At 38.8% G+C, this 26,063-nt stretch overlaps 1 protein-coding gene across 2 annotated transcripts in view; it reads right to left on the reverse strand.

Moving 5' to 3' along the window:
* EFHC1 (EF-hand domain containing 1) overlaps window positions 1-25,603 on the reverse strand; it is a 58,432-nt gene extending 32,829 nt beyond the window's left edge. The window contains exons 1-5 of one of the 2 annotated variants that reach the window (XM_059399040.1): window positions 25,433-25,603; window positions 16,737-16,958; window positions 13,425-13,712; window positions 9,252-9,401; window positions 6,081-6,273 (exon numbers count right to left, since the gene is read on the reverse strand). In XM_059399040.1, coding sequence (XP_059255023.1) covers window positions 6,081-6,273; window positions 9,252-9,401; window positions 13,425-13,712; window positions 16,737-16,958; window positions 25,433-25,495 — 916 coding nt within the window. In that variant the 5' untranslated portion in view covers window positions 25,496-25,603. The remainder of the gene's footprint in view (window positions 1-6,080; window positions 6,274-9,251; window positions 9,402-13,424; window positions 13,713-16,736; window positions 16,959-25,432) is intronic. The other variant, XM_059399041.1, reaches the window with a different exon arrangement.
* Window positions 25,604-26,063: the final 460 nt, after the last annotated feature.

Here is a 26,063-nt window from a genome sequence, read left to right on the forward strand (position 1 = left end):
GACTGACATACAGCTCCTGGACACTCTTGAGAATTTGAGGGCATACAGTCTCTGCCTGTAATCAAGTGTCTCCTCTATTCTACCAGCAGCACATAAGGCTGTGTATTTCCATCAGTTGAACGGACACAGAAACAATACTCAGATGGTTTTTGTGAAGTCTCTCTTCCATATTCAGCCTCAACTACCAGTACAGATCACTAATCTTAGCAAAACTTCATGCTTGGGGAAATCATTACAGGAGGAAAGAATAAATGTCCTTCTATAGAGTACAAGATCAATGGAGGAATCCAAGTCATTCAGTTCAACCTTCCACCCATTTATTCTTTCACCCAACGTATTCTCAATGATCACATATATCATGTACCAGGTTCACTGCTAAATACTGAGATTATAACAGTTAACAATATAGGTGGAATTTCTGCCTTGATGGAGAAAACAGTCTGTTTGGGACAATGCATACTAAACAATTACACAAATAATAGTTTCATTTCAGTTGTGATCACTGCTAGAAGGACAGTCTGAGGGGCACCTGAGTGGTTCAGTGGGTTAAATCCTCTGCCTTTGGCTCGGGTCATGATCCCAGGGTCCTGGGATCGAGCCCCGCGTCGGGCTCTCTGCTCAGCGGGAAGCCTGCTTCCCTTCCTCTCTCTCTGCCTGCCTCTCTGCCTACTTGTGATCTCTGTCTGTCAAATAAATAAATAAAATCTTAAAAAAAAAAAAAAAAGGACAGTCTGACCTAGTCCTCTGGCAGGAAGCAGGGTCAGTGAGATGATCATGCTTAACTGTTTATCTGGACACTCAACAAATTTTCAAGTGTAAAATCAACCTTGCATTTTGCAGGGGGTAGAATACTGTTTTATGAGAACTAAGGACTGACTTATTTAAGACTGATCCCTTGCAGCAGCATCACCATAGAAACCATAAGATAGTCAATTCTGTTGAAGTACCACACTCCATAGCTGTAACCACAAAGCTGACCCCAGAACTTCAGTTATGGGGGGGCTTGAGAGATAGGCCACTATTCTCCTAACTGAAAGTTGCTAAGATGGAAAAATAGGGAAGAAGGCTAAGACTTTGTTACATCAGACAGAAAGGCTTGAGCTCCAGCCCTTGATCATGCCATAAGACCAAGATTTTCCCAATCATGCATCTTAAAAGTCCTATAGAGCAATGGTTTCTTCTGCCAGTGCCTAATGCCTAATCCTACTAGACCCCTTTGAGTTACCCCAGGAAGTGATGGTCACTGGGGGATACAGTCAACAATGTTCCAGGAGACCTGGGGTATGTGTGTACACATACTATAGAACCATTCACCTTTACTCACTTAACAATGATCTTTTTCATACACAGCTGGATTTCATTTACTGATATTTAAGTATTTTTTTTTTTTTGCATATATAACTCTAGTCTTACTCATGGTGTCTTTGGTTTTCTTGGTCTTTTTTTAATGAATGAATTAGTTCTTTACTGCGAATCTGCATTAGGCATAGAATTAACTGTTCTTTATTTGACAAAACTGAAAAATTAGACATGGTATTTCTTTGTGGAGAATTTTTTAAGTGATTCTATTTCCTTAATGGTTAAAGACATCTGGTTTTTATTTCTTTTGGACAAGGTTTTTATTTATTTTCTTTCTTTTTATTTCTTCTCGGACAAGATAAATTCTTTTAAAACTTTGCTCATTTCACACACACAAAAAAGAAACAAACCAAAAAACAGACTCTTAACTACAGAGAACAAACTCATGGTGACCAGAGGGGAGGTAGGTAGGAGGATGGGTAAAACACGTGAAGGGGATTAAAAGTATATGTATCTTGGGACGTCTGGGTGGCTCAGTTGGTTAAGCCTCTGCCTTCGGCTCAGGCCCTGGTCCCAGGGTCCTGGGATCAAGTCCCGCATCCGGCTCGTTGCTCAGTGGGGAGCCTGCTTCTCTCTCTGCCTCTGCCTGCCGCTCTGCCTGCTTGTGCTCTCTCTCTCTCTTTGACAAATAAATAAATAAATAGCATCTTAAAAAAAAAGTATATGTATCTTGAGCACTGATTAAGTGTTGAATCACTATATTATACACCTGAAACTAATGTAACACTACACATTAACTATGCTGGAATAAAAACTTAATTTAATTTCAATTAAAATATGTTCATTTCATCTAACTGATATTAATTTCCAAATACATGAGGTTTTTTAATAGTTCTAAGATTGAATTCTAATTTGTGTCTAATTCTAATCAACTAGAAAAATATGGTATAAGATGTCCAGACTTTAAAAATTTATTAAGACTGACCAGTCTTTATAAGTGTTCCATTTGTGCTTGAAGAAATGGGAATTCTCCCAGTGTTGATGCATATACATATTCATTCTATCAATACTGACAATTCTATTACTTAAATCCTATAATATATATGAGCTTATTGACTTATCTTTTTGATCTAACAATTATAAGAAGAAATGTTTTAATGACTCCTACTATTTTGATAAATTTTTCTATTTTCTTTGCATAATAATGCTATAAATTTGTCTTTCATGTTTTGAAGCCATGTTACTAACTGCATTCACATTTAGGATTAGTACATTTTCCTGGTAAATACAATTCTTGCAATATGTAATGATCTTCTTTATCTCTAGCAATGCTTTATGACATAATGTCTATTGGTATTTTAGTAATATAGCCTTATCCATTTCTTTTGCTATTTGCTTATACATCTTTTTTAACCTTTTTATGTCTCTGTATCTTAAGTATGTTCTCAAAAATATTTTTCAAAATTTTTTAATCCTATCACTTCCTCCTTGTTATAATATATTTCAATTCTATCTTGATACTTTTTAACTCCCACGAATTAAGCATTTTTTTTTTTTTAGTTTGTAGTCAAGGTTTATTTAGAGGTACCCACACTTTGCCATTATCCTCTTCTTTTTTTTTAATCACTTCTTTTATCACTATCTCAGACCTTACTTCTGAAATTATCTTCTTTCTACTAAAAGTACACTCCAGAATTTTCCTAGTAAGGGTCTTTTGTTAGTAAAATCTGTTTTGCTTGCCTAGAAATATATTTCACTTTCTTCTTCAAAGACAGTTTCTCTAGGTATTAAATTCTATATTCTTCTCAGCACTTTGAAGATACTATTATGCTGTCTTCTGGTAACTGTTGTTATTGCAGCTGCTGTTCTGTATGGATAACCTTGTTCTTCAGGGCTGCTTTTATGATCTTTTTGATTTTGGTGTTCTTAAGTTTGACTATAACATGTCTAAGTATGAATTTATATCTTTACAACATTATTGAGGTATAATCAACTACAACAAGTTTATATATTTGGAGTGTACAATTTTGATGTTGTTAACATTTGTATTTAGCAAGGGAAAGGCAAGGTCAAAGGAGGAAAGCCAGTCTGAAGGATAATTAACAGACTTTAAGAACCTAGAACCTTGGGTTCAACAGCTGAGTAGAAGGCATCTGGTGACTTTTGGGCAATACTTACCACATACTAGTAAACTACAATTATGTTTAGCAAAGAAAGAAGTTTTATATTCTTGAAACTTCACCTCCATCCATTATAAAAATGCAATTTTTATTCATCTTAACTACTTAAATTAAGGCCCTGGCAAAGAAAACTTCTGAAAGATACTTCTGTAACTGCCTATTACTGTCCAACACAAACTCTGCCTAGCCACTGTCTCTCAGATGCCCCCAAACATAACATACTTGTTCCTAATGCCCAACCCTTGTTCTTGTTCTTTTCTAACATGCACTTTCTCTTTGTTCTCTGCCACTCTAAATCTGGGTCCAATCTCCATTCTCCCACAAAGCCTTCCTTAGTCGTTCTAGATTACATCTCTTCACCAGAGCTCTGTCTACAAGACATAACTACTTATATAATCAGATGATCTGGTACACTTGTGTTATTGTTAAAGAGCTTTGTATATTTATATGACTTGCCTCCCCAGTCACGGGAAGTGACTGAAGGACAGAGATTCTAGGTCTGGAAATTACACTTTCATTTTATCCTCCACAGCACTTAGAATAAGAAACAGTTCCTTTAGCAATATTTAACTCTTGTTTAATTGAATATAATTAAAATCATCCACTGGATTAAATAAACAACTTTGAGAATCAGTTAGATGCTACTTCTTCAACATCACAGTTCTAGTTAAAGGAATTATTCAGCTGATGGAAGCCTAGCCCTTTCTGTCCTGTGAGTGCATAACTAACAATAACTTTCACAAAAAGATATGTTTCCTATCTCTTAAAATGACCCTATATATGTCATCAGGCTGCCTCTTGACATAACTTTGATGAAATTTTCATTAAAATTTGAGAAGTTATAGGGATGCCTGCCTGGCTCAGTTGGTGGAGTATGAGACTCTTGATCTTTGGGTTGTGAGTTTAAGCCCCATGTCGGGTGCAGAGATTACTTTTTTAAAAAATTGGGGAAGTTATAAAAGAGGATGATTATATATTTAAAATTTTAAACATAGGCCATATTGATACAGCAGAGAAAAACATAGAACTTGAGATTTCAAGGGGTTCAGTTTCAGTGATACTTCTTTCATGCCTGAATAAATTCCCATTCTTTCTCTTAATCTACTATAAATCTAATGTTTGTTAGCACTAGATGGCAGGAATTTCAGGCTCATGTAAGCATTGTGGAAGGCCTAAATTAGTACATTAGTCTCAGCGTCCTAGAACTCTAAGGGGGTCCTACAGGAGGCCAGGTTATAAGAATATGGTCGACAGCAGCCAGATTATGTTGAACTAGGGCTCAGATCCAGTTGCTGCTATCTGAGAATGAGAACTGTTTTAGCAATTATTCTCATTTCTCTAAAAGAGATTTTTACCATTAATTCTCTTAGTTTTAAAGTGAGGACTATCTTTACTACCTTTTATTTTCCCCAGTCTCATTTTCCTCTACCACACATGCCACCATTCTAACATGCAACTTCTTATGTGTATACTATGTATATCGTTTTGTTTGTATTCCACTTTACATAATTATTATTGCATAGTACATCTCATTTTTTTCCTACACAGCACTACGCTTTTAAGTGCATCAATTTGCTATCTTTACATTTAGTTATTGCTTGTAACTACTACTATTTATCAAGATATACCTTCACCATATTTTGTTTATCTAGTCTCCTGATGAGAGAAATCTCTACCTCTTTGCCCTCAAGTAACACTGCTTTTTTTTTTTAAAGAAAACTACTATATAGGCTAGGCTAATCAATATGTGTAAGCGGATTGAATTTAGCCTTCAAAATGCCAATTTGTTTATAACCTCTAACCTCAACTTGTTTATAACCTCTAAGACAAACCTCTTGCACAATACCTGAAATTTCTTATCTCCTAGTTCCAAAAAAATAGAGTAAAAAGAAAACCAACAAAAGTATTTACAGAGTTCTGTCAGCTGTCCAAACATGAGAGATGTCATGATATGTGACACCAAGATGACATTTTGCAGGAGAAAATTATTAAACCACTAAGTCAATAACCAAAGTAAGTGTACTTATCCCAGATAAAGATGGATGGGCGGTGGGTGTCAAGTGTACTTTGTTGCATTCTCCTTCTCCAGTCACTAAGTTATTTTACACCAGCAAAGAGAGCAGGGGCTGACACAGTGGGGCCCCACCTCCATGAGTCACAGATATGCCTTTTCCATTCTTAAGTTATCCCGCATACAAACTTCCTGTTTAGGAAGTGTTGAGGTGAGAAGCAAAGTCAGGAAAGAACATAAGGAAATGGTAAGCTTTATGAAAACAAGATTGTTTTAAAAATGCATTAAAAATCTGATATTAAATAGCTTTACTTCAGAAGCCTTGCTCTTTTGCACTTTAAATGACTTTCCCACTGCTATTCTGGTTGTTTCCTTGATTTGGGTATCAGCCATCTCCACCAGACCATTTTGGAGGCAAGCCTAGACTGTGGAGCAAGCAATGGGGGGAATTATGGGAAAGTCATTTTTTGAGTACCTCAAGAACACAGCAAGAACCTCCCAAGAGTAAAGGGAATGACCATACCGATTAAGTAACTCCTTTGAAATCCAGAAGATGTCCCAATTATGGAGGATAAACTGAATAAACATACTTGCATTCTCCACCAAAACCTTCGGCATGCGCTGGCGGTTCATCAGGAGTGGGAAAGGATCTCGCCCATCATTTCGTTCATGGACTTCTCGAATTTCCACTGTGTCATCCATAAGATAGTAATGAATGATGTAGGTCCGACATTCACCAAACATGCTGTCTGTATCATCCCAGATTGCATAGAATCGAAGAACCTTTAAAGAACCCAAAGTAGTGACTTAAGAATTCTACAAGTGGAGAGATTAACTTAAGTACTTTGGCATTCATATATCAGACAATGATGGAAAAAGCTACAAAAACTATGAAGTAATCTCATAAAAAAAATTCACCAAAGATACAAAAACATCCGAAATTATATACCAGATGTCAACAGCTGGAAAGTATTAAATAGCAGGCTTATAAGTTTGTACTGAAAAAGCAGAATTCACTTTCATCCAAAATATTAGTCAGTGAAAGAGAAGCCGAATTAAAAAAGCAATGGAAACTATTAGACAGTGATGAAAGAAACTGAAGAAGACACAAATAAATGGAGAGATATTTTGTGCTCACCATAAAAGAATTAATATTGTTAAAATGTCCATACTAACTAAAGCAACCTACAGATTTAATGCAATTCCTATCAAAATTCCAATGGTATTTTTCACAGAACTAGAGAAAAGAATCCTAAAATTTGTGTGGAACCCTAAAAGACCCTGAATAGCCCAAAAAACTCTTGAGAAAAAACAAAGGCAGAGGTATCATGTTCCCTGATCTCAAACTATACTACAACACTATAGTAATCAAAACAGTATGGTACTGGCAAAAGACACATAGATCAACAGAACAGAAATGACAGCCCAGAAACAAACTCACACTTCTATGGTCAATTAATTTATGAAAAATGAGGCAAGAATATACAATGGGGAAAGATAGTCTCTTCAATAAATGATGCAGGGAAAACTGTGGACAACTACATGCAAAAGAATGAAACTAGACCACTTTCTCATAGACCACCATACACAAAAATAAACTCCAAATAGATTAAAGATCTGAAGCCATAAAACTCCTAGGAGAAAACAGAGGCAGTAAGCTTGTCGACATTGATCTGAGCCATGTTTCTTTAGATGTGACTCCAAAGGCAAGGGAAACAAAAACAAAAATAAACAAACGAGACTACATCAAACTAAAAAGTCTTTATACAATGAAGAAAACTACCAACAAAGTGAAAAGGTAATCTACTGAAAGGGAGAAGATATTTACAAATTATATCTGATACAGAAGGGATTAACATCCAAAATATATAAAGAATTCCTACAACTCAATAACAAAAAACCCCCACAAATTCTGATCTTAAAAAAAAAATTGGCAGAGGATCTGAATAGTTATTCTTCCGAAGAAGACACAAATGGCCACCAGGCACATAAAAAGATGCTCAACATTATTAATCATCAGAGAAATGCAAACCAAAACACCAATGAGATATCAACTTACACTTGTTAGAATGGCTATCATCCCAAAGACAAGAAATAACAAGTGCTGGCTGGAGAAAAAGGAACCCTCGTACACTGTTGCAGGAATGTAAACTGGTGCAACCACTATGGAAAACAATATGAGGTGCCTCAGAAAATTAAAAATAGAAATACCATATGATCCAGCAATTCCACTACTAGGTAGCCTCCAAAGAAAATGAAACACTAATACAAAAAGATATAAGCATCCCAAGTTCATTGCAGCATTATTTATAATAGCCAAGATTTGGGAATAACCTGTCCACCAAACGATTAATGGAGAAAGATGTGATTTATACATACAATGGAATATTCCTCAGCCATATGAAAGAATGAAGTCTTGCCCTTTGCAAAAACATGGATGAACTTTGAGGGTATTATGCTAAGTGAAACAAGTCAGACAGAGAAAGACAAATATTGCTTAATATCACTTATATGTAGAATCTAAAAAAACAACAAAACCGAACCCAGCTCATAGATATGGAAAACAGACTGGTGGTTGCCAGAGGGTAGGGAGCTTGGGGTGCAGGTTGGGGGGGAATGGGTGGAGTAGGTGAAGGAGATTAAGAAGTACAAACTTCCAGTTATAAAATAAATAAGTCATGGGAACGTAATGTACAGAATGGGGAATATAGTCAATAATATTATATTAACTTTGTAATATGACAGATGGTAACTAGACTTATTGTGGTGATAACTTTGCAATGTATCCAATTGTCAAATCACCATGTTATATCCTGAAGCTAATATAATCTACATCAATTATACCTCAATAAACAACAACAACAACAACAAACAAGAAAAAAAAGAGCAGCATGTTTTATATAGGGGCTTATATTTATTAATAAAGGTATATGTAAACAGTTTATATGTAATTAGTATTGAAAGAATTTTCATTTATTAATCAGTCCTTTTTATCCATCAACATATCTCTTCTAGTAACAGTATCAACAACACAATCTTTAAAGACAAAAGAATAACAGATATATGATTGATATATAGAATGTCCTTAAAAGATGTTAGTGCTAGGCAAATTCTTCTGAAGTAAAAGGAATTACATTTCTGAGAGAACACCCGCAGCAAAGCAGCACTGAGAATGATCTCCCCATCTTTTGTACAGAAAGGAGAAGAGCAAATCTGCCCCCACACACCAACCCACAGTGGGGAGGATAGGATGGTTGGAACAAAGCTGGAAAACACCTAGACTCCTCTGTACTCAGACATTCATATAAAATTTAACAAGAAAGCATCTGCGATGGGATTTCTGTGAAATTACTATTTTATCATTGGAAACCTACCTAGATGAAATAGCTTTGAAATTTCCCAATAAATCAGTTAGGGTTTCCCAAAGAAGGTTATAAAATGAACTCCTATTTGGGAAAAGAAGCAATCGGTTGGAAATGTGAAGTGGGAAGCAGACATAGCTCAGGAATTGCTTTAAGACTGAAAAGTTTGGTGGAACTCCTAGGACTTAACTCCCTAACATCTTTGGGTCTCGGTCTCTAATACAATACTTGGACATTCCTGTTCCTCCAACTCTAAATGAAACCAGAAAGATAGCATTGTCTCCAAATGGCTAATTACCGATGTAACATTTTAAAACACACATCTACCAGAACAGTTGGCTAATAAACATGCATAACATTTGGAGATGAGCAAAGCCACTGACGTGCTTAGTTACTTACTTGTTTATCAAAGGTGAGAAACTGCTTCAGTTGGTCAAAATCCGATGGGGTGACATACTTACGAAGAGGCTGTTTCCGGAGTTCAGTGTAAGGATCAAGAGCCATCTTCTCTGGAGGATTTAATTCAATTCCTTGACTTTCTAAAAATACCTACATCATGCAAAAGTAATAATGATCATCTTTCTTGAAGCTTCCATAAGTAATAACTGATGGTATAAAGAGAAGCATAATAATCATTTCTATGCCATTGTCCAAATTAATCATTAGCTTCAGTGTGAGGCAAATCTTAGCTGCACTAAGCCTCCAACTGACCCAACACTATGATGCAGATAACAACTGGTAATTACTGATAAATATTATAAAGCTTCTAGGCAATATGCTAAGTTAACTGGAAGACATAATAATAAGGTATCTGGCTCCAAATATGAATTTAGATCAATGAAATTCAGTTAGATGCCCAAGAACAGAGTAAGTCCTGGGATTGCTTACATACACACATCTGAAACCCAACCACAGTTTCAAACAATATGTAATTCATATGAGATATGGGGGCAAGCTAAGTTAAGCTGAAATCAAATTCCCAACTTTCCAACTCACCAAAACCAATTATCTGATTAAGTCCCCATCTCCACCCGCCTCTAAGAAGGAAAAGAATTACTGGTTATTTTAGACCAGAAAATACTGTAGCAAAATAGGAGAGACAAGCCAAGTACTCAAATCTCACCAGATAAAGTTAAGGAAAGCATCTGAACTTAACATGATCTTGTTTGATTTGCTAATTATAAGTAAATACAATATTTTCAGGAACTATATCTTTTAATACAACTTGGCATTTCTTCTTCATAAAAGCAGGACAATAAGCTGTATATTTTTTAGTAATCAGAAAAGAACAATGGCATGGGGTCTGTTTACATTCTAGAATTAGAAATTAATCTGAAATATGGGTTTCTTTTGGGAATTGTGTCATGTGCTTTTGGACAATTCAATCGAAAATATACAGGACCCAGAACCAAAATATTTGGGTTCTAATATTAGCTCTGCTGCTAACTAGCTTGTAACCTTAGTATTTAAAGTTTCACTGAACAGTCTCCAATATCTTTCAATATTAAAACACTGTGATCTCAATGTCTATTAAAACTACTGAGCCAGAGATAATGACTAACACTATTCTCCTCTCCCTTGAAATGATGTATTAGTGTAGCAGGATTATTGATTGAGGTATTTAATGGGATTTTTACTCTTTCTGTTGCTTTCAACAGACCAGGCCCTCTGTTAACCTTACCTTGGGGATTTGGGCAGGAATGCAGAAGCTTCCTGAAGTTGACTATTCTTCCTATCTCTTAGGAAAGGCCTAAACTCTTTGAAGAGATTATTCTGAAGTATCTCAAAAGGACCGGAAAGAAGGGAATGTCTTTGAAGGCAAGGAGAGAAAAAGGGGGAAATTCTCCGAGACTGGAAAACAGACACAAGTTGATGGGTCTCAGAAGAGCAAGACTCCCCACGTGTGCTTAGGGATGCTCACAGCACACGTGCAGCGGGTCAGGCACATAAGTCTCAGGCATTCGGGGTCTCGGTATCTGACCTAGCATCAAAGCATCCAGGAGGTGCCCTTGCTCACAGACAGCCTATGGACCCTGCCTGTATGACCGCAGCAGGCCTGGGTGTGCCGTCTTGTTGTTCTTAGGGCTTGGAATTTTTGGCAAAGCTGAGGGTGAATAGAAACAGCAGCCCAGTTGGATGGCAGCTCAAGTAGGTTTTAAGTTATTTTTTAAAACACAAAACAGTATTTCCCACACACATGCATATATGGGGTAGGATTCACACCTGCTATACTACTGGTAATAAAGTCTAGATCTAGGGGTCACGTTTATGTTATGTACTTTTTAGCAACACACACACACAGAGGTCGCCGTGACATTCCTTCAGGAGAAAGTCCATGTGTGAGCTACGCTCCCTTCAGGCATGAGCTCCAGTGCTGCCAACCATAAGTTAATGTTCATGAATCAACAGAATATTTTAAACATGGCATCTTTAAACAGAAACACGCATTAAAGAAAGTTATAGAAACCTAACTCCTTATTTTTCCTAGGAGTGATGGATCCATAGTTGCTAATGATTAAGGGCTCGTGGTGACTTCCTAGAACAGAACTGCCATCAACAATGAGAGTTGGGGTGACTGGGTGACTCAGTCGGTTAAGCGTATCTCTTTAGGAGAGTTGAATTACTGCACAGCAATGAACTGCTGATATTCAAATTGTTCATAAAGAGACAACTGTAAAAATTATACCAGTACCTGAAATTTAAATAATATTTTTTAAAAGATTTTATTTATTTATTTGACAGACAGAGATAACAAGTAGGCAGAGAGGCAGGCAGAGAGAGAGAGAGGAGGGAGCAGAGAGCCCGATGCAGGACTCAATCCCAGGACCCTTGGATCATGACCTGAGCCGAAGGCAGAGGCTTTAACCCACTGAGCCACCCAGGCATCCCTAAATAATATTTTATAATTCCTCAGTATACAATTCTGAAACTGCCTCAAAAACCTAAAAAATGAGAGAGAAAAATCTGTTTTTCCAAAGATGGTCGAGCACCTCTACCTTCTGCACTGTTTGTCACTGTTGCTTTGGGATGGCACGGATGCCAGGGCTCCTTCCTTTACTTCCTTGAGGTCTCTGTTCATCTGCTATCTTTTTTTTTTCTTAAAGATTTTATTTATTTATTTGACAGAGAGAGACACAGCAATAGAGGGAATATAGGCAGGGGGAGTGGGAGAGGGAGAAGCAGGTTTCCTGCTGAGCAGGGAGCCCAAGGCAGGCTCGATCCAGAAGCCAGGGATCATGACCTGAGCCAAAGGCAGACACTTAATGACTGAGCTACCCAGGCGCCCTGTTCATCTGTCATCCTATCAGTGAGGCCTTCCTGACCAGCCTCTTCACACAGAAGTTCCCTCTGCTTCCCCTTCCCTCTTCTCTGCTCTAGTTTCTTCTGAAGCTCTAAGCAGCATCTGACATGTTAAATACTTGTCTGCTTATTTTTGTCTCCTCCAGCCAGAATGTAATAGCATTTATAAGGGCAAGTCTATGTATTTGGCACCTAGAACCATGCCTGGCACAGAGCAGGCACCCAGTAAGTATTTACTAAGTAAATTATTAAATGTAAAGCATTAAATGAGTGAATTCACAGGAACTCAGTATGTGGTAAAGATTAATCACATGTGGCATTTGGTAACATGGGATTAAAGGTATAAAATAATTCAGAAACATATCTTTGCTTCTAGAAATTGTTTAATCTAAGACAAATTCAGAAAATTCAGAACTGACTTTCTAATACCTACATTTTGTGCTAAAGAAAGGATTCTCCTGAGTCTATATATGTACACATAACTTTTTAACAATGTGTCAAAAATCTATACTTATGAAATAGAGGAAATGAAGAATTCTTCTTGATATAAACAAGCATTCTCCTTTAAAAATTGTTTTATTTCCAGAAATCTTTAGATAGCAAGTTTCTCCCAAATATAGCAAGTATGACTTACAGGAAAAATATGAATTGCACAAAAAAATGTTAGGCTCATATCTGCTAATAAAGGTAATATTACTTTTGTAACTCAAACTTCAGATAAATCATCCAATTCCTCTTTCATATTTCTGTCCCATCAAGGGTGTTACCTCCCCTATTCTCCACGTGAACTGGCATGGGAACTGGTTTCTTATCAAATGATTCAGCTATGGTGCAAGTTTAATTTTATCTGAATGGATATGTAGCCATATCATTGTGAAAAAAGTGATGTCACTACACTGTGTTGACACACAGCAATGCACACACAAACACCTCATTAACCTACATAATAATCCATACAGGACAGATTACCAGAGTCCTCCTCTTACCCTTATATTTTTCTTCTCCTTTTTAAAGATTTTATTTGTTTATTTGAGAGGGAGAGAGCACAAGCAGGGGTGGGAGGGACAGGGACAAGCAGACTGCCCACCAAGCAGGGAGTCCCACACAGGGATGGATCCCAGGACCCCAAGATCATGACCTGAGCCCAAGGCAGATGCTTAACTGGCTGAGCCACCCAGGCTCCCCTCCTCTTACCCTTATAAATGAAACATATCCTTCTGTAAATTAGAATGATGCTTCAGACACCACAATTTCCGGAAATGTATACTATACCTGTGTGAATCGGTCGCAGTCAACAATGCGGAAAGTTTTGCCATAAATTGTAATGTTTATTCCTCGATTTAGGTCTTTCCAATGGTAATGGTCTCCCTGGTCATTCTTGGTTAGCCGCTGGCGTTTGATTAACTTGCCTTGAAGGATCCCAGAGTTTTCCACAACAGGTTCCATGACAGACATGCTGTCATCTTCCAGATAGTAGTAAATGTTCACTTGACGAATCCTATAATGTTCCTCAGTTGACATAGGAACATCTTCTTGGAAATAGGCAGCAAATTTCAGCACCTATAACACACAAGGAAGGGGAAAATGGCATTGCATTAGTCTCTCATCCAAAAAACATCCAGTGCCTTCCTCTAAAGAGAACCACTCTGGGAGAATAAATACTCATCACTCCTATTTTCTAAACTGAAGGGTGTTAAACCATGGCCCGTGGGACCCATCTATCCCTGCCACCTGATTTTGTATGACTGCCAATCTAAGAACGTTTTATTTACATATTTAAATTATTTAAAAAATCAAAACAATAAAACTCAAAACACATGAAAATGATACAAAATTTGAATTTCAGTACCTACAAATAATTATGTAAATAATTAGCAGGTATTTGCCAATGACTGCTTTCCCATTACAAGGGTAGGTTTGAGCAGTTGTGATAGAGACCACATGGGCTGTTACTATGGACTGAATTTCATCTCCCTCCCCCCAAAAATTTGTATGAGGAAGCTCTAACCCTTAATACGACTGTACCTGGAGACAAAGTCTTTAGGGAGTGATTAAGCTTAAGTGAGGTCCCAACAGTGGGGCCCTGAACCAAATGAATTGGTGGCTTTGTAAGGAGGGGAAGACCTATCTCTCAGCAGACCCACCCTGAGGAAAGGCCACATGAGGACATAGCAAGAAAGCAGCTATCTAAATCCAGAAAGAGAGCCCTCACCAGAAATTTAATCAGAATGAGAAAATTAATTTTTATTATGTAAGGCACCAGTATATGGTATTTTATTAGGGCAGCTCAAGTTGACTAAGATAGCTACAAAGCCTCAAATATTTACTATTTGATCCTTCACAGAAAAAGTTTGCTGAAGTCTGCTCTAGGTACTTCAAACTACATACAGACTACGTAGTAATGTGGTCCTTGATGAGATGGCTTAAAGACCTTAACCTCACTAACTTCACTTCTATGTCAAAAATCTTGGAATTTCTGCAGACTCAAAAATTTGGACAAAACTATAACCTTTGGTTTCAAAATGAAAACAAAGCCTCAAGTCCATTTTCTTTAGGAGAGTCCCCTGTAAATGCATATTAATGACATATTCATTCTTAGAGAATTCATATGAATGTGACTCAAATCATCAATGCAGCATAGACTCTTTGGGTGGCACATAAACACACCCTCACTGCACTCAGAAATATACATGACAGATAGAGCAAACCCTAGGACCTCTAGGGAGCATCAGTGGGGAGTAAAAATGGCACATTCTAGTGCATATTTAAAAACATTTTAAAATATCAAAAGCTTGAGTTGACAAGCTTTCGGATTAATTTTAAAACTTTCTTTTATCCTGACTTTATTTTGCAAATTTCCTCCCCTGAAGAGAAAAATACTAGAATGGTGTTGTAGGTAGACAAGGGTGTGAACCTAAACCTTCACTGGAACTAGAAGTTCCACTGGAACAAGAAGACTGTTTAGTGAAAACACAAATATGGCTTGATGAATGGGAAGATGCATTATTTTATACATGAGTGCTATTGCTACAAAGGATTAGTGTCTACTGTGGAAAAATAAGATTAAAAACCAAAAGAGATCGGGCAACGGCATAGGTGAAATATGCATATAATGGAATAAAACCTTAAAACTCTTAATAAAAAGGTGAAATGCATGAATGGAATGGAATGTTTAAAGGAGAAAGCTAATACAGTAAAAGCAAAAGACAAAAGATCAGTTTCAGGTAACATTTTAGATTGACTGCAAAGTACTGAAATGGGGACATGATCACTAATTCATGCATGAAATGGTCTGTGCTTGAGCCACAGATATATAAATATATAAAACACGAGAGCCAGAAATGATCAGCTAATTGAACCTTCCTCATTTTACAAACGAGACTCAGAGTGGTAGATTGACTTGCTTGAGGTCAAACTCAGGGTTAGGGGCACAAGTGGGGCTGAAACTATCTGTAGACTCACAGAGAAATAAGAAAAAGGTAAAGAAATACCCAGCCATATACCTGATGCTGTTCAGGTTCAGCCTCTGAATGGATATGTGAATGTGTTCCTAACAGATGAGTTCACTGAGATGGGGCAAGGGGGATGATATGGATTCTGGCTGAGACATTTAAAAATTTTTTTTTACACTAAGTGACTATGAATGTAAATAGTATAATTCCACCACCAGGTTATTTTCTAACTTCCAGCCTCTAGTTTCAATAGGTACTCAATTAAAGTTGACTAGCTAGATGAACACTGTATAGACATTTAACAAAAAGAATAAAATGAAAAAAAGACCCAAAAAAGACAGAAAGAAAACAGGCTAGGAGTAAATTAGGAGACTTAACTTGTAAAATCTGGTCATTCATTTTCAGTCTCAGTTATACATAAAAATCATCCGGAGATTAAGATCGATGAGGGTTAGGGTGACATCTCAGTTTCTTAAAAGTCCCACTAGGGATTCTGTTGTATGGCAGGGTTAGGACTACCTCACCTTAATTTAAAGAGGAGGCTCACTGACAAGGAAAATTAGGAATGATATGGAAATGTCAACAGATGGAAATAAAATAGCTCACATTACAAAAGCGTAAGGGTAAATGAGACAGAAATGAAAATGTTACCATACCCTCTGGTTATATTATGCTAAACCTGAAACATTCCCTGAAAAATAAAAACTTATGGGAAACAGCCTGGCGAAATCTGAAAAAAGATGGAGTTGTTACCATGATGACATTTTGCATTTCACAAAGGCTAAGAATGTGCATCAGTACCAATAAACCTTCCAAAAAGTAGACAGCACAGAGCAGGTAAACGTGGAGCAATACGAACTCAAGAATTCAGACTTCATCCAACTTTTCTTTAACTGTATTTGGAAAATATTTCAGAGAAGTCTACAGGGAATTATTTTCTGTAATAAGCTTCCTGACTAAAGAAAGCCTCTTTCAATCCTGAGTTCAGCTGTCTATGACTAAAGGTTGAGGCATTTGAACAATTTTCTCCTCAGAGCCCTCTGGAAAACCTGTGGTTTGCTGTTGACTTTTCTGCAAACAGTTGGCTCTCAGAAATATGAATTCAAGGGTATCCTGAAATCCCAGATGATACCTTTTTGTCAAAAGCCACATGTGCAGGAATAAATTGTGCAGGTGGGGCCTGCTTAGGTTGGCCATAAGTTAAAATTGGTGCCTTGCTGGCCAACTCATCCAGCTCAGCCTGGGACAGCTGGTTGACCTGGAGCCGCTCCCCGCCTATCCCAACTGTTGGACGTCGAACAACTGCATAGCCATTCCTGTAGCCCAGCGTCTGGCTTCTATGAAATGCTGTTTTCTGAATAACAAAAGAAGTGTTTCATTAATAATATTTTATGAATATGTGTTAGGTAAAAGAGTTAACTTTCAGAAACATCATAACTTAAACCTTATAAACATCACAAACCTTGTATCAAAAGCTTACCTATACCAGAGGCTTCTAATATTTTGGGCTAAACACCTGGTCAGGAACAAGGAGAAAAGCAGAAGCCTGAGCTTAAAACAAAACTTAAAGCCATGTTCCAGAATGCCCAATTTAATTACCAGCTCACATTTCATTAGAAACTAAAATATTGCCTTATCTATACTCTTAATCTTTCACTTAATTCTTTCTATGTTTTTAATCTTATCTACTGTTCAGAAACCATGGAACTTAGAAGATGTGACTCTATGAAATGAATTTTTACTCAAAATAAAAGGCCCTTCTTGTTATAGTAACACAGATACATTCATATAACTCTTTGGAAAGCAAGTATTATATATTTAAAGTCTTAAACTTAATAATTCTACCTTTGATCCTTTATTTTAAAAATATAAGCCAAATCATGGCAAAGAACAATATGCCTAAAGCTGACCATTATAATGTTAATTATAATAGTAAAACACTAGAAACAATATAAAAGGCACACATATGAGTTAATAATGGAAAACTCACTTTATGAACTATGATGCAGCCATTAAAATATTGATTTTAAAGACCACGTGGCAATCTGTGAAAAATGTTTGTGATTTAATAAGTCAAAAAGAGCAGCATATAAAATTATATGTATACTATAGGGTGCCTGGTGGCTTTGCCGGTTAAGCAGTTGCCTTCAGCTCAGGTCATGATCTTATGGTCCTGGGAATGGGCCCCACCTCAGTCTCCCTGCTCAGTGGGGAGTCTACTTTCCCCTCTCCCTCTGATCCTCCTCCCCACCTGTGCTCTCTCTCTGTCTCAAATAAATAAATAAAATATTTTTAAAAAATTTTTAAAATTATATGTATACTATAATTAGAAGCATGTAAACATGTACACAAAAAGAAACTGGATTTGGATAATGTTCTCTGTATTATTTCTGAATTATGTTGATTTTTTTATAATGAGCTTTTTTTGGCAATTGGAAAAAAAAAACAAAAGATTAAATAAAAAAAGAAGGAAGTGTAAAGGAAATATTTTTGAAGGCAAAGGAGAGACCAAAATGGTAACATACAACACCCCAGCCTCCCTACCCCTCCATAAAGATCAACAATTAGACGATTATCCATAGACAAAAGCAGCTCTAGAAGAGATTTGGAGTTCAGTTAGGTTGTTTTAGGAACACAGTGGAACAAAAAACCTGAGAATAACTACTCAAGGAGAAGGAAGACTTCATTTTGCCCGCATCACCTCATACTCCAAGCCAGCATTGCTCAGTGTCAGGAGGGAACTTCCTGGCCAGAAAGAGGTCCCCTGGCCAGGATGGAAGAGCAACCAGCTTCTCCAATCTTTTGGGGTAGTCCACAAAAATCCCATGTCAGTTTCCTCCCATCTAGACCAGCAAAGCTGAAAAGTATAAGGCCAGCTAGGAACCCGGAAACAAAAGTAAGGGCTACTGGCAGCAGCCCCTCAGTGGAAGTGACCATGGTGTGTAGACACCTGCTCTGCAGATAAACCCAGCAGATCTTACCACTGACCCAAAGCCAAGGGCCAGGATATTTGCAGCCACTTCGTACCCTCTCAGATTTCATCAGCTTTCATCCCAGAGGCATTCATGATTCCAGGCATCAGAGTCCCTTCCCTTTCCTCCCCTCCCCATATCCCCACCAGAGCCTGGGAACCACACCGGCAGTCAGCTCAGGCCTCTGCAGCTGCTGGACTGCAAGATGCCAGCACAGACACCCTCTGGCTGACCCCTCCCCCATTCATGCACTTGGAACTAGCCCCTCCAGCTGTGCATCTGCACATCGCCCAACCCTCATCACAGGCCTCCACTGAAGTGTGCATGTTGGAGGGAGAGTGTGCAGCCCAACCAGGGCCTCCTGCCAGTGGGCTCATAGTTGGCCCTGTCGTTTGCCTTCTCTGCTTCCCACCACTCTGTGTATGTCTGCAAATGGCCCCTGCCATTACATAGGCACCAATTGGCCAGTTGGCACCCTACAGCCAATTATGTGTATCCCTACCTACCTACTCCAGTCACCACTGCTGCTTGCCCTGCTCCCTAGCTGCTGGACCTGGAGGTTCCCAAAGACCCCAACAGCCCTTGCAGCCACTATGCACACCCTGTAGCACCTGTCAAGGGCCACACAGTTGTCAGTGCCATAGACCCCAGTGGCCTGGGCTAGAGAGACATCATGCCCCCTAAACATGAACCCAGTACCATATAGCCCTGCCCTTGGAGTCCTATACCACTAGGCCCAGGAACACAGCAAGCTTCAGCATGCCTCCACCTATAGGTGAAAGTCATCCCATACCAAAGTCAGTCCATAAAGTCTGGAAGAGGTAGCTGATTCTTTATGTGAAGACACCTACGCAAGATACAGGGATCATGAAGAACCAGGGAAACATGATTTCACCACTTATAATAACTCGTCCCAAAGAAATGAAGAACCAGGAATTGCCTAATGAAAAAAATTCAAAATTCTCCTAAAGATGCTCAGAGACCTACAAAAGAACAGAGATGGGCAATTTAATGATATCAGGAAAACAATAAAGGAACAAAGTGAGAAATTCTACAAAGACGTAGAAAACATTAAAAAGAGCCAAATGGAAATTCTGGAGCTGAAGAACACCATGACTGAACTGAAGAATTCAACTATAACTTCAAAAGAAGATTTGAACAAGCAAAAGAAAGAATCTGTAAGCTAAAGGCAAATAACTTGAAGTTAACAACTCAGAGGAGAAAAAAAAAAAAGAGTGAAAAGGAATGAAGAAAGCCTATGGGACTTATGGGATACCGACAAGAAAAATCACATATGTGTCACTATATCCTTTTCTAGAAGGAAAAGACAGAAAGAGGCAGAAAGCTTATTTAAAGAAATAATGTTTGAGAACTTCTCAAGCCTGGGTAGAGATCTGGACACTCAAGTTTGTGAAGTTATTGGTACTCATAATTTCAATCTAAACCATCTTCTCCAAGACACATGATAATAAAGTGGTCTAAAATCAAAGACAAAGAGAGAATTTCAAAAGCAGTAAAGAAAGAAACTCATACAAAGGAACTTCCATAAATGATCAGATTTCTCACCAGAGATCTTGCAGGCCAGGAGAGAATGGGATCATCCATTCTAAGTGTTAAAAGAAACTGCCAACCCAGGATATTTTACCCAGGGAAAATGTGCTTCAGAAAGGAAGGCAAGATAAAGACATTCCCTAATAAACAAAGAGAGGATTCATTGCCACTAAACCTGCCTTATGAGGAATGCTGAAAGAAGTTCTTCAAGTTGAAAAAAAAGGCATTAATTAGTAACATGAAAATACACAACACATAGATAAAGGTGAGCATATAGTCAGATTCAGAATATCCTAATACTGTAACACAGTGATGTGTTCACTTCTTCATTCTAGTACAAAGATTAAAGGAAAAGTATTGAAAACCTCTCTAGCTCCAATAATCTGTTAGTGGATGCAAAACATAAGAAGATGTAAATGATGACATCAAAAAACATAAAGTGAAAGGAGATATGATGATAAGGATAGGGTGTTTATATATGATCAAGGCTGAACTGCTATCAGTGTAGATTGTTACATATGTTTCATGTGAGTCTCATGCTAACCACAAAGCAAAAATCTACAGCAGCTTCACAAAAAACGAGAAAGAAATCAAAGATACTACTATGACTAATCATCAATTCACAAAGGAAGACAGCAAGATAGGAAGAAAGGAACAGGGAACTACAAAACAGCCAGAAAACTTAAAGTGGTAGGGATGCCCATGTGGCTCAGTTGGTTAGGCGTCTGCCTTTGGCTTCCGTCATGATCCCTGGGTCCTGGGATCAAGTACCATGTCAGGCTGTCTGCTCAGCAGGGTGCCTGCTTCTCCCTCTGCTTGCCTCTTGCTGTGCCTGCTGCTCTCCCTGCTTGTGCTCTCTCTCTCTGACAAATAAACAAAATCTTTTTTAAAAAATGGCATTAGTAAGTCCTTACCTATCAATAGTTACTCTAAACATAAATGAATTGAATTCTCTATCCAAAGACAAAAAGCTGGACGATTTTTTAAAAAAAAACCCACAAGATCCAACTATATGTTGCCCTATACTATGAGAGACTCATTTTGGCTTGAAGCACACTCATAAACTGAAAGTGAAGGGATGGAAAAAGATAATCCATGCAAGTAGAAACCAAAAGAGAACATGGGTAACTATACTTAGAGCAAACAAAATAGACTTTAAGCCAAAAATGCTACCAAGAAACACGGATGGTCATTATATAACGGTAAGGGGATCAATTTATCAAGAAGATATAACAACCACCTGAAAATAATACAAAACTTTATGTTAATTATTCAGGAATTAAAATAAAACAAACAGAGGGGAAAAGATATAATTATCATAAATATATATGTACCCCACATCAAAGCAGATACTAATAGATCTGAAGGGAGAAATAGCCAACAAGACAATAATAGGGATTTCAACAGATGACTAAATCAGATAGGAAATGAATAAGGAAAGGTTGGATTTCAATCATACTTTAGACCAAACAAACATTAAAAAAATCTATCCAAAACCCCTAAAATACACATTCTTCTAAAGTCTACAAACATTCTCCAGGATAGGTTATATGAAAGGTGACAAAACAAGTCTTAGCAGATTGAAATCATACCTACTATGCTTTTGCACCACAATGGTATGAAACTAGAAATCAGTAACAAGAAGAAAACTGAAAAATTCACAAATATGTAGAAATCAAATAACACACTCTTGTACAACCAGTGGGTCAAAGAAGAAATCAAAACGGAAATCAAAAAGTATCTTGAAACAAATGAAAATAGAAGCATAATATATGTAAACCTTTGGGAACCTGCAAAAGCAGTTTAATAGGGTGTGTGTGGGTGTGTGGGTGTGTATTTTGTTTTTTTTTTAGACAGCAAGAGAGAGAGTGAGTGAGCTGTGGAGGTGGGAGGTGGGGCACTGAGGGAGAGAGAGAATCCCAAGAAGGCTCCCTGCCCAGGGCAGCACCCAACACAGGGCTCAATCCCACGACCCAAAGATTATGACCCAAGCCAAAACCAAAAGTCAGATACCCAACCTACCAAGACACCCAGGTGTCCCAATAGAGGATTTTATAGTGATAAATGCATGCATTAAGGAATGAGAAAGATCTCCCTGATATCAACACCAGATAAGGATACTATATGAAAAGAAAGTTACAGATCAATATCCTTGATAAATATAGATGCAAAAAAAAATATTAGCAAACCACATTCAACATCTCATTAAAAGGATCATATATCATGATGAAGTAGTATTCCTGAGATGCAAAGATGATTCAACATATACACATCAGTACTTGTTATACAACACATTAAGAGAATGAAAGATAAAAATCAAAAGATCATCTCAATAGGTGAAGAAAAAGTGTTTGACAAAACATCCATTCATAATAAAAATCTGACAAACGGAGTATAGAAGGAACATACCTTAACATAGTAAACGCCACATGTGAAGGGTTGAAAACTTTTCCTCTAAGATCAGGAACAAGACAAGGATGTCCACTCTTACCATTCCTATTCACCATAGAACTAGAAGTCTTGGCCAGAGCAATCAGGCAACAGAAAGAAGTAAGAGGCATCCAGTTAGGAAAGGAAGAAGTAAAACCCTCTTTGCATTCAGATGACATGATCTTACATTCAAAACCCCTAAAGACTCCACCAGAAAACTGTTAGAACTAATCAATGAATTCAGTAAAGTTGCAGAATACAAAATCAATATACAGAGAAAAATTGTGTTCCTATACACTAACAATAAACTATCTGAAATTGAAATTAAGAAAACAATTCCATTTACAATAGCACAAAAACAATAAAATACTTCAATGGCATGTTTCACAGAAATAGAAAGAACAATCCTAAAATTTGCATGGAACCACAAAAAAAAAAACCCAAATAGCCAAAGCGGCCTTGAGAAAGAAGAACAAAGCTGGAGGCATCACACTTTCTAATTTCAAGCTATCATTACAAAGCTACAATAATCAAAACTACCTGGTACTGGCATAAAAAGAGACACATATATGGTGAATGCTGTGAAGTGTATAAACCTGGCAATTCACAGACCTGTACCCCTGGGGCTAATAATACATTACATGTTTATAAAAAATAAAAAAAATTTTAATTTTTAATTTAAAATTTTTTTTAAAAAGAGACACATAAGCCAATGGAACAGAATAGAGCCCAGAAATAAGCTCATGCATATATGGTCAACTATCTTTGACAAGAGTACCAAGAACACACACTGGGGACAGGACAGCCTCTTCAGTAAGTGGCTGGGAAAACTGGGTATCCCCACAAAAGAATGAAATCAGATCCCTATTTTATAGAACTCACAAAAATTAACTCAAAGTGATTGAAGACTTAAAAGTAAGACCTGGAACTGTAAAACTCCTTGAAGGAGAAAAGGGGAAAAGCTCCCTGACATTGGTTTTGACAAGGACTTCTAGATATAATACCAAAAGCACAGTCAGCAGAAGCAAATATAAACAAGTGGAGCTACATAAAATTAAAAAAGCTTCTGTACAGCAAAGGAAATAATCAACAAAATGACAAGGCGACCTAGGGAAAGGGAGAAAATATTTACAAACTGTTTTAGTCTGTTCAGGCTAGTCTAACAAAATACCAGAGACTGGGTAGCCTCCCCATCCCTCTTAGTCATTATGGTTCATTCTCTGAATGCTTTGAGAGTTATACACATCTAGTTCTTCAGTGCTAAATAAAGATAGTGACCATGTTTTCCAAATTTCAAATAAGACAAAAGGTTGACACCTGGACAGTCTATTTAAAATAGAAAGTAAGTCCAAGGCACAGTTCATGTTATATGAAGCACAGCAATGTACATTCTCAGAGCCTGGGACCTCCAGTCTGCATCTGTGTAATCCCCCAAATCGACTCACCCCTCCTGTTCGTAATGCACACTCACCAACACCAATGCTGAGGCTGCTCCTGCATAGGGCAGGAATGTGCCTACATTTTCTAACTTACATAGAACGGAAAAGTCCACTGAAGGAAAAGCTCTATGATGCTGTGTCTTAATGCAGAGATAATTATGAAGAAGCAGCTCAGAATCCAGACTCTTTCACCAAAATTTCAACTTCAATTCATTCTCCCAAAGAAAATAAATGGACTACATATTTTATCTTACCTTCATACCCCTGGAATGGAGCTTTTAGCTTAAGTTATTAAACTATACAAATACAAATTATTATTGTCTTATCTATGATAGTTTACTGAATCTCAACATTGGTCTTCAAACATATTTCTGTAACCAGGTTAAAATCAAAACAAATACGAATAATTTTGTCAAGGGCTAAGCCATGTCAGAAGGGAGAAAAAAGTTTTTCTTTTCCTCTTCAATTTTGTCTACAGAACACAAAACAGTTAAAGCAGGGAAGGAGCAAAATAATCAAATCAGGAATATTTCATTAAAATGTTAGGAAAGAATAGGAGTACAGGAAGGAAGAAAAAAAAAAAACAGCTAATCAATTGTGAATGAAAGGATTGGAATGGAATGATCTCCTGTAAAGCAGGGAGAGATGGTTTGGGAGGAAGATAGGCAAGTGTTGAAAGTCTAACTTTTGGAGAAACAGCAATTGAGAACGAAGATAAAACAGGACGGGGAGAAGGTGGGACTAAGTTGTAGAAAAGTCGGAAGTGCTAAACGGGAAGGGGGTGGGGCTAGGTAGGAGCACAAACGCGGACCCGCTACAAGCACCCGGTGGAAAGGAGAGAATGAGTGGAAATGATACGTATGAGACAGGAAACGGAGCTGGGAGGGGTTAGCTTAGTGGGTCCAGGATACGGAAGGCGAAGGAGGCGAGCGGGAATGATGTGCCTGGGAGATGGGCAGGATGGGGCTGTGGGAAGGAGGACCAAGATGTAGGGAGGCTGAGTGGGTGAAGGGGGCTAGGCTGGGGGGCTGAGGGCGGCTAAGAAGGGAGCTGGGCAGAGAGGGGTACGGTGTGGGAGAACGAGCTGGGGGGGAACCTAGCCAGAGCTTGGGAGGAAGGGGGGGTGTAAAACAGAGATCTAGAGGAAGAGGCAGGAGCTGAAAGAGCAGGGCAAGAACGGGGCGAGGACGACGAGAACGACGGCGGCCAATAAATGCCTGGATGGAGTCAAAAAGCTAGAGAGGAAGGAGCGGAGAGCCAAGGATGGGAGAGAGAGGATGAGGCTGGAGGGGGAGGACCACGGAACTGTGGTGGCGGACAGAGACAAGTTGAGGGCAGAGGACGGGTCTGAAGGGAGAGAGCAATTCCGGGTGGAGGAGAAGGCAGGTGCACCAAGGGGCGAGCCCTGCGAGGCTGCCAGGGGGTGGAGTCCTCACCGTGGAGTCCTTGAAGGACGTGCCCGGGAGAAAGGGCAGGCCATGCACAGGGTTGGACACCATCGCGGCCGCTTTTGCCGCAGCCACCTGGGTCGAGCGTTGGCCTTCCCGGTTGCCCGGGCGACGAGCCGCGTCCGCCGGCCCGGCGAAGCTCCATGGTGATGCCAAACATCCGGCGAGGCCCGCGTGGGGGCGGGGCCTGAGGCGCGGGCGCGAAGCGTCTGCGCGTGCGCCGCCCGCGGGCCGGGCGTCCAGGCGAAGAGGCAGCAGCCGCCACAGGCGCGGGGAGGTTGGAGCTGTTGGGCGGGGTGGGAGGAGGGGACTGCGAAGAGGCTGCGGTCGTGGGCCGGAGGTCCGAGGGTGGGAGCCGGCCCTTAGATGAGTTACAGTGGCGGGGAAGCTGCTTTCTTACGTCCACCCAGTCCTCACCGCTCCCCGCCCGCACTGTGAGCTCGGGCCCCTCTTCTCCGAGCCCTGGGCAAAGGGCTCTTGTCCCGGTTCGCACCCGAGTGTAAATGGCTGGTTCCGGTTTAAAGTGGCACCCGGTGCCGGGGCTTGTTGGGGGCCGGGGGCCAGGGGCTGCGGATTATTCATGGTTGTATCTCTTGCTCAAGGATGTTCAGTGAACTAA

This window comes from Mustela nigripes, chromosome 5 (assembly GCF_022355385.1).
Source record: "Mustela nigripes isolate SB6536 chromosome 5, MUSNIG.SB6536, whole genome shotgun sequence".
In the NCBI taxonomy this organism is placed as follows: Eukaryota; Metazoa; Chordata; class Mammalia; order Carnivora; family Mustelidae; genus Mustela; species Mustela nigripes.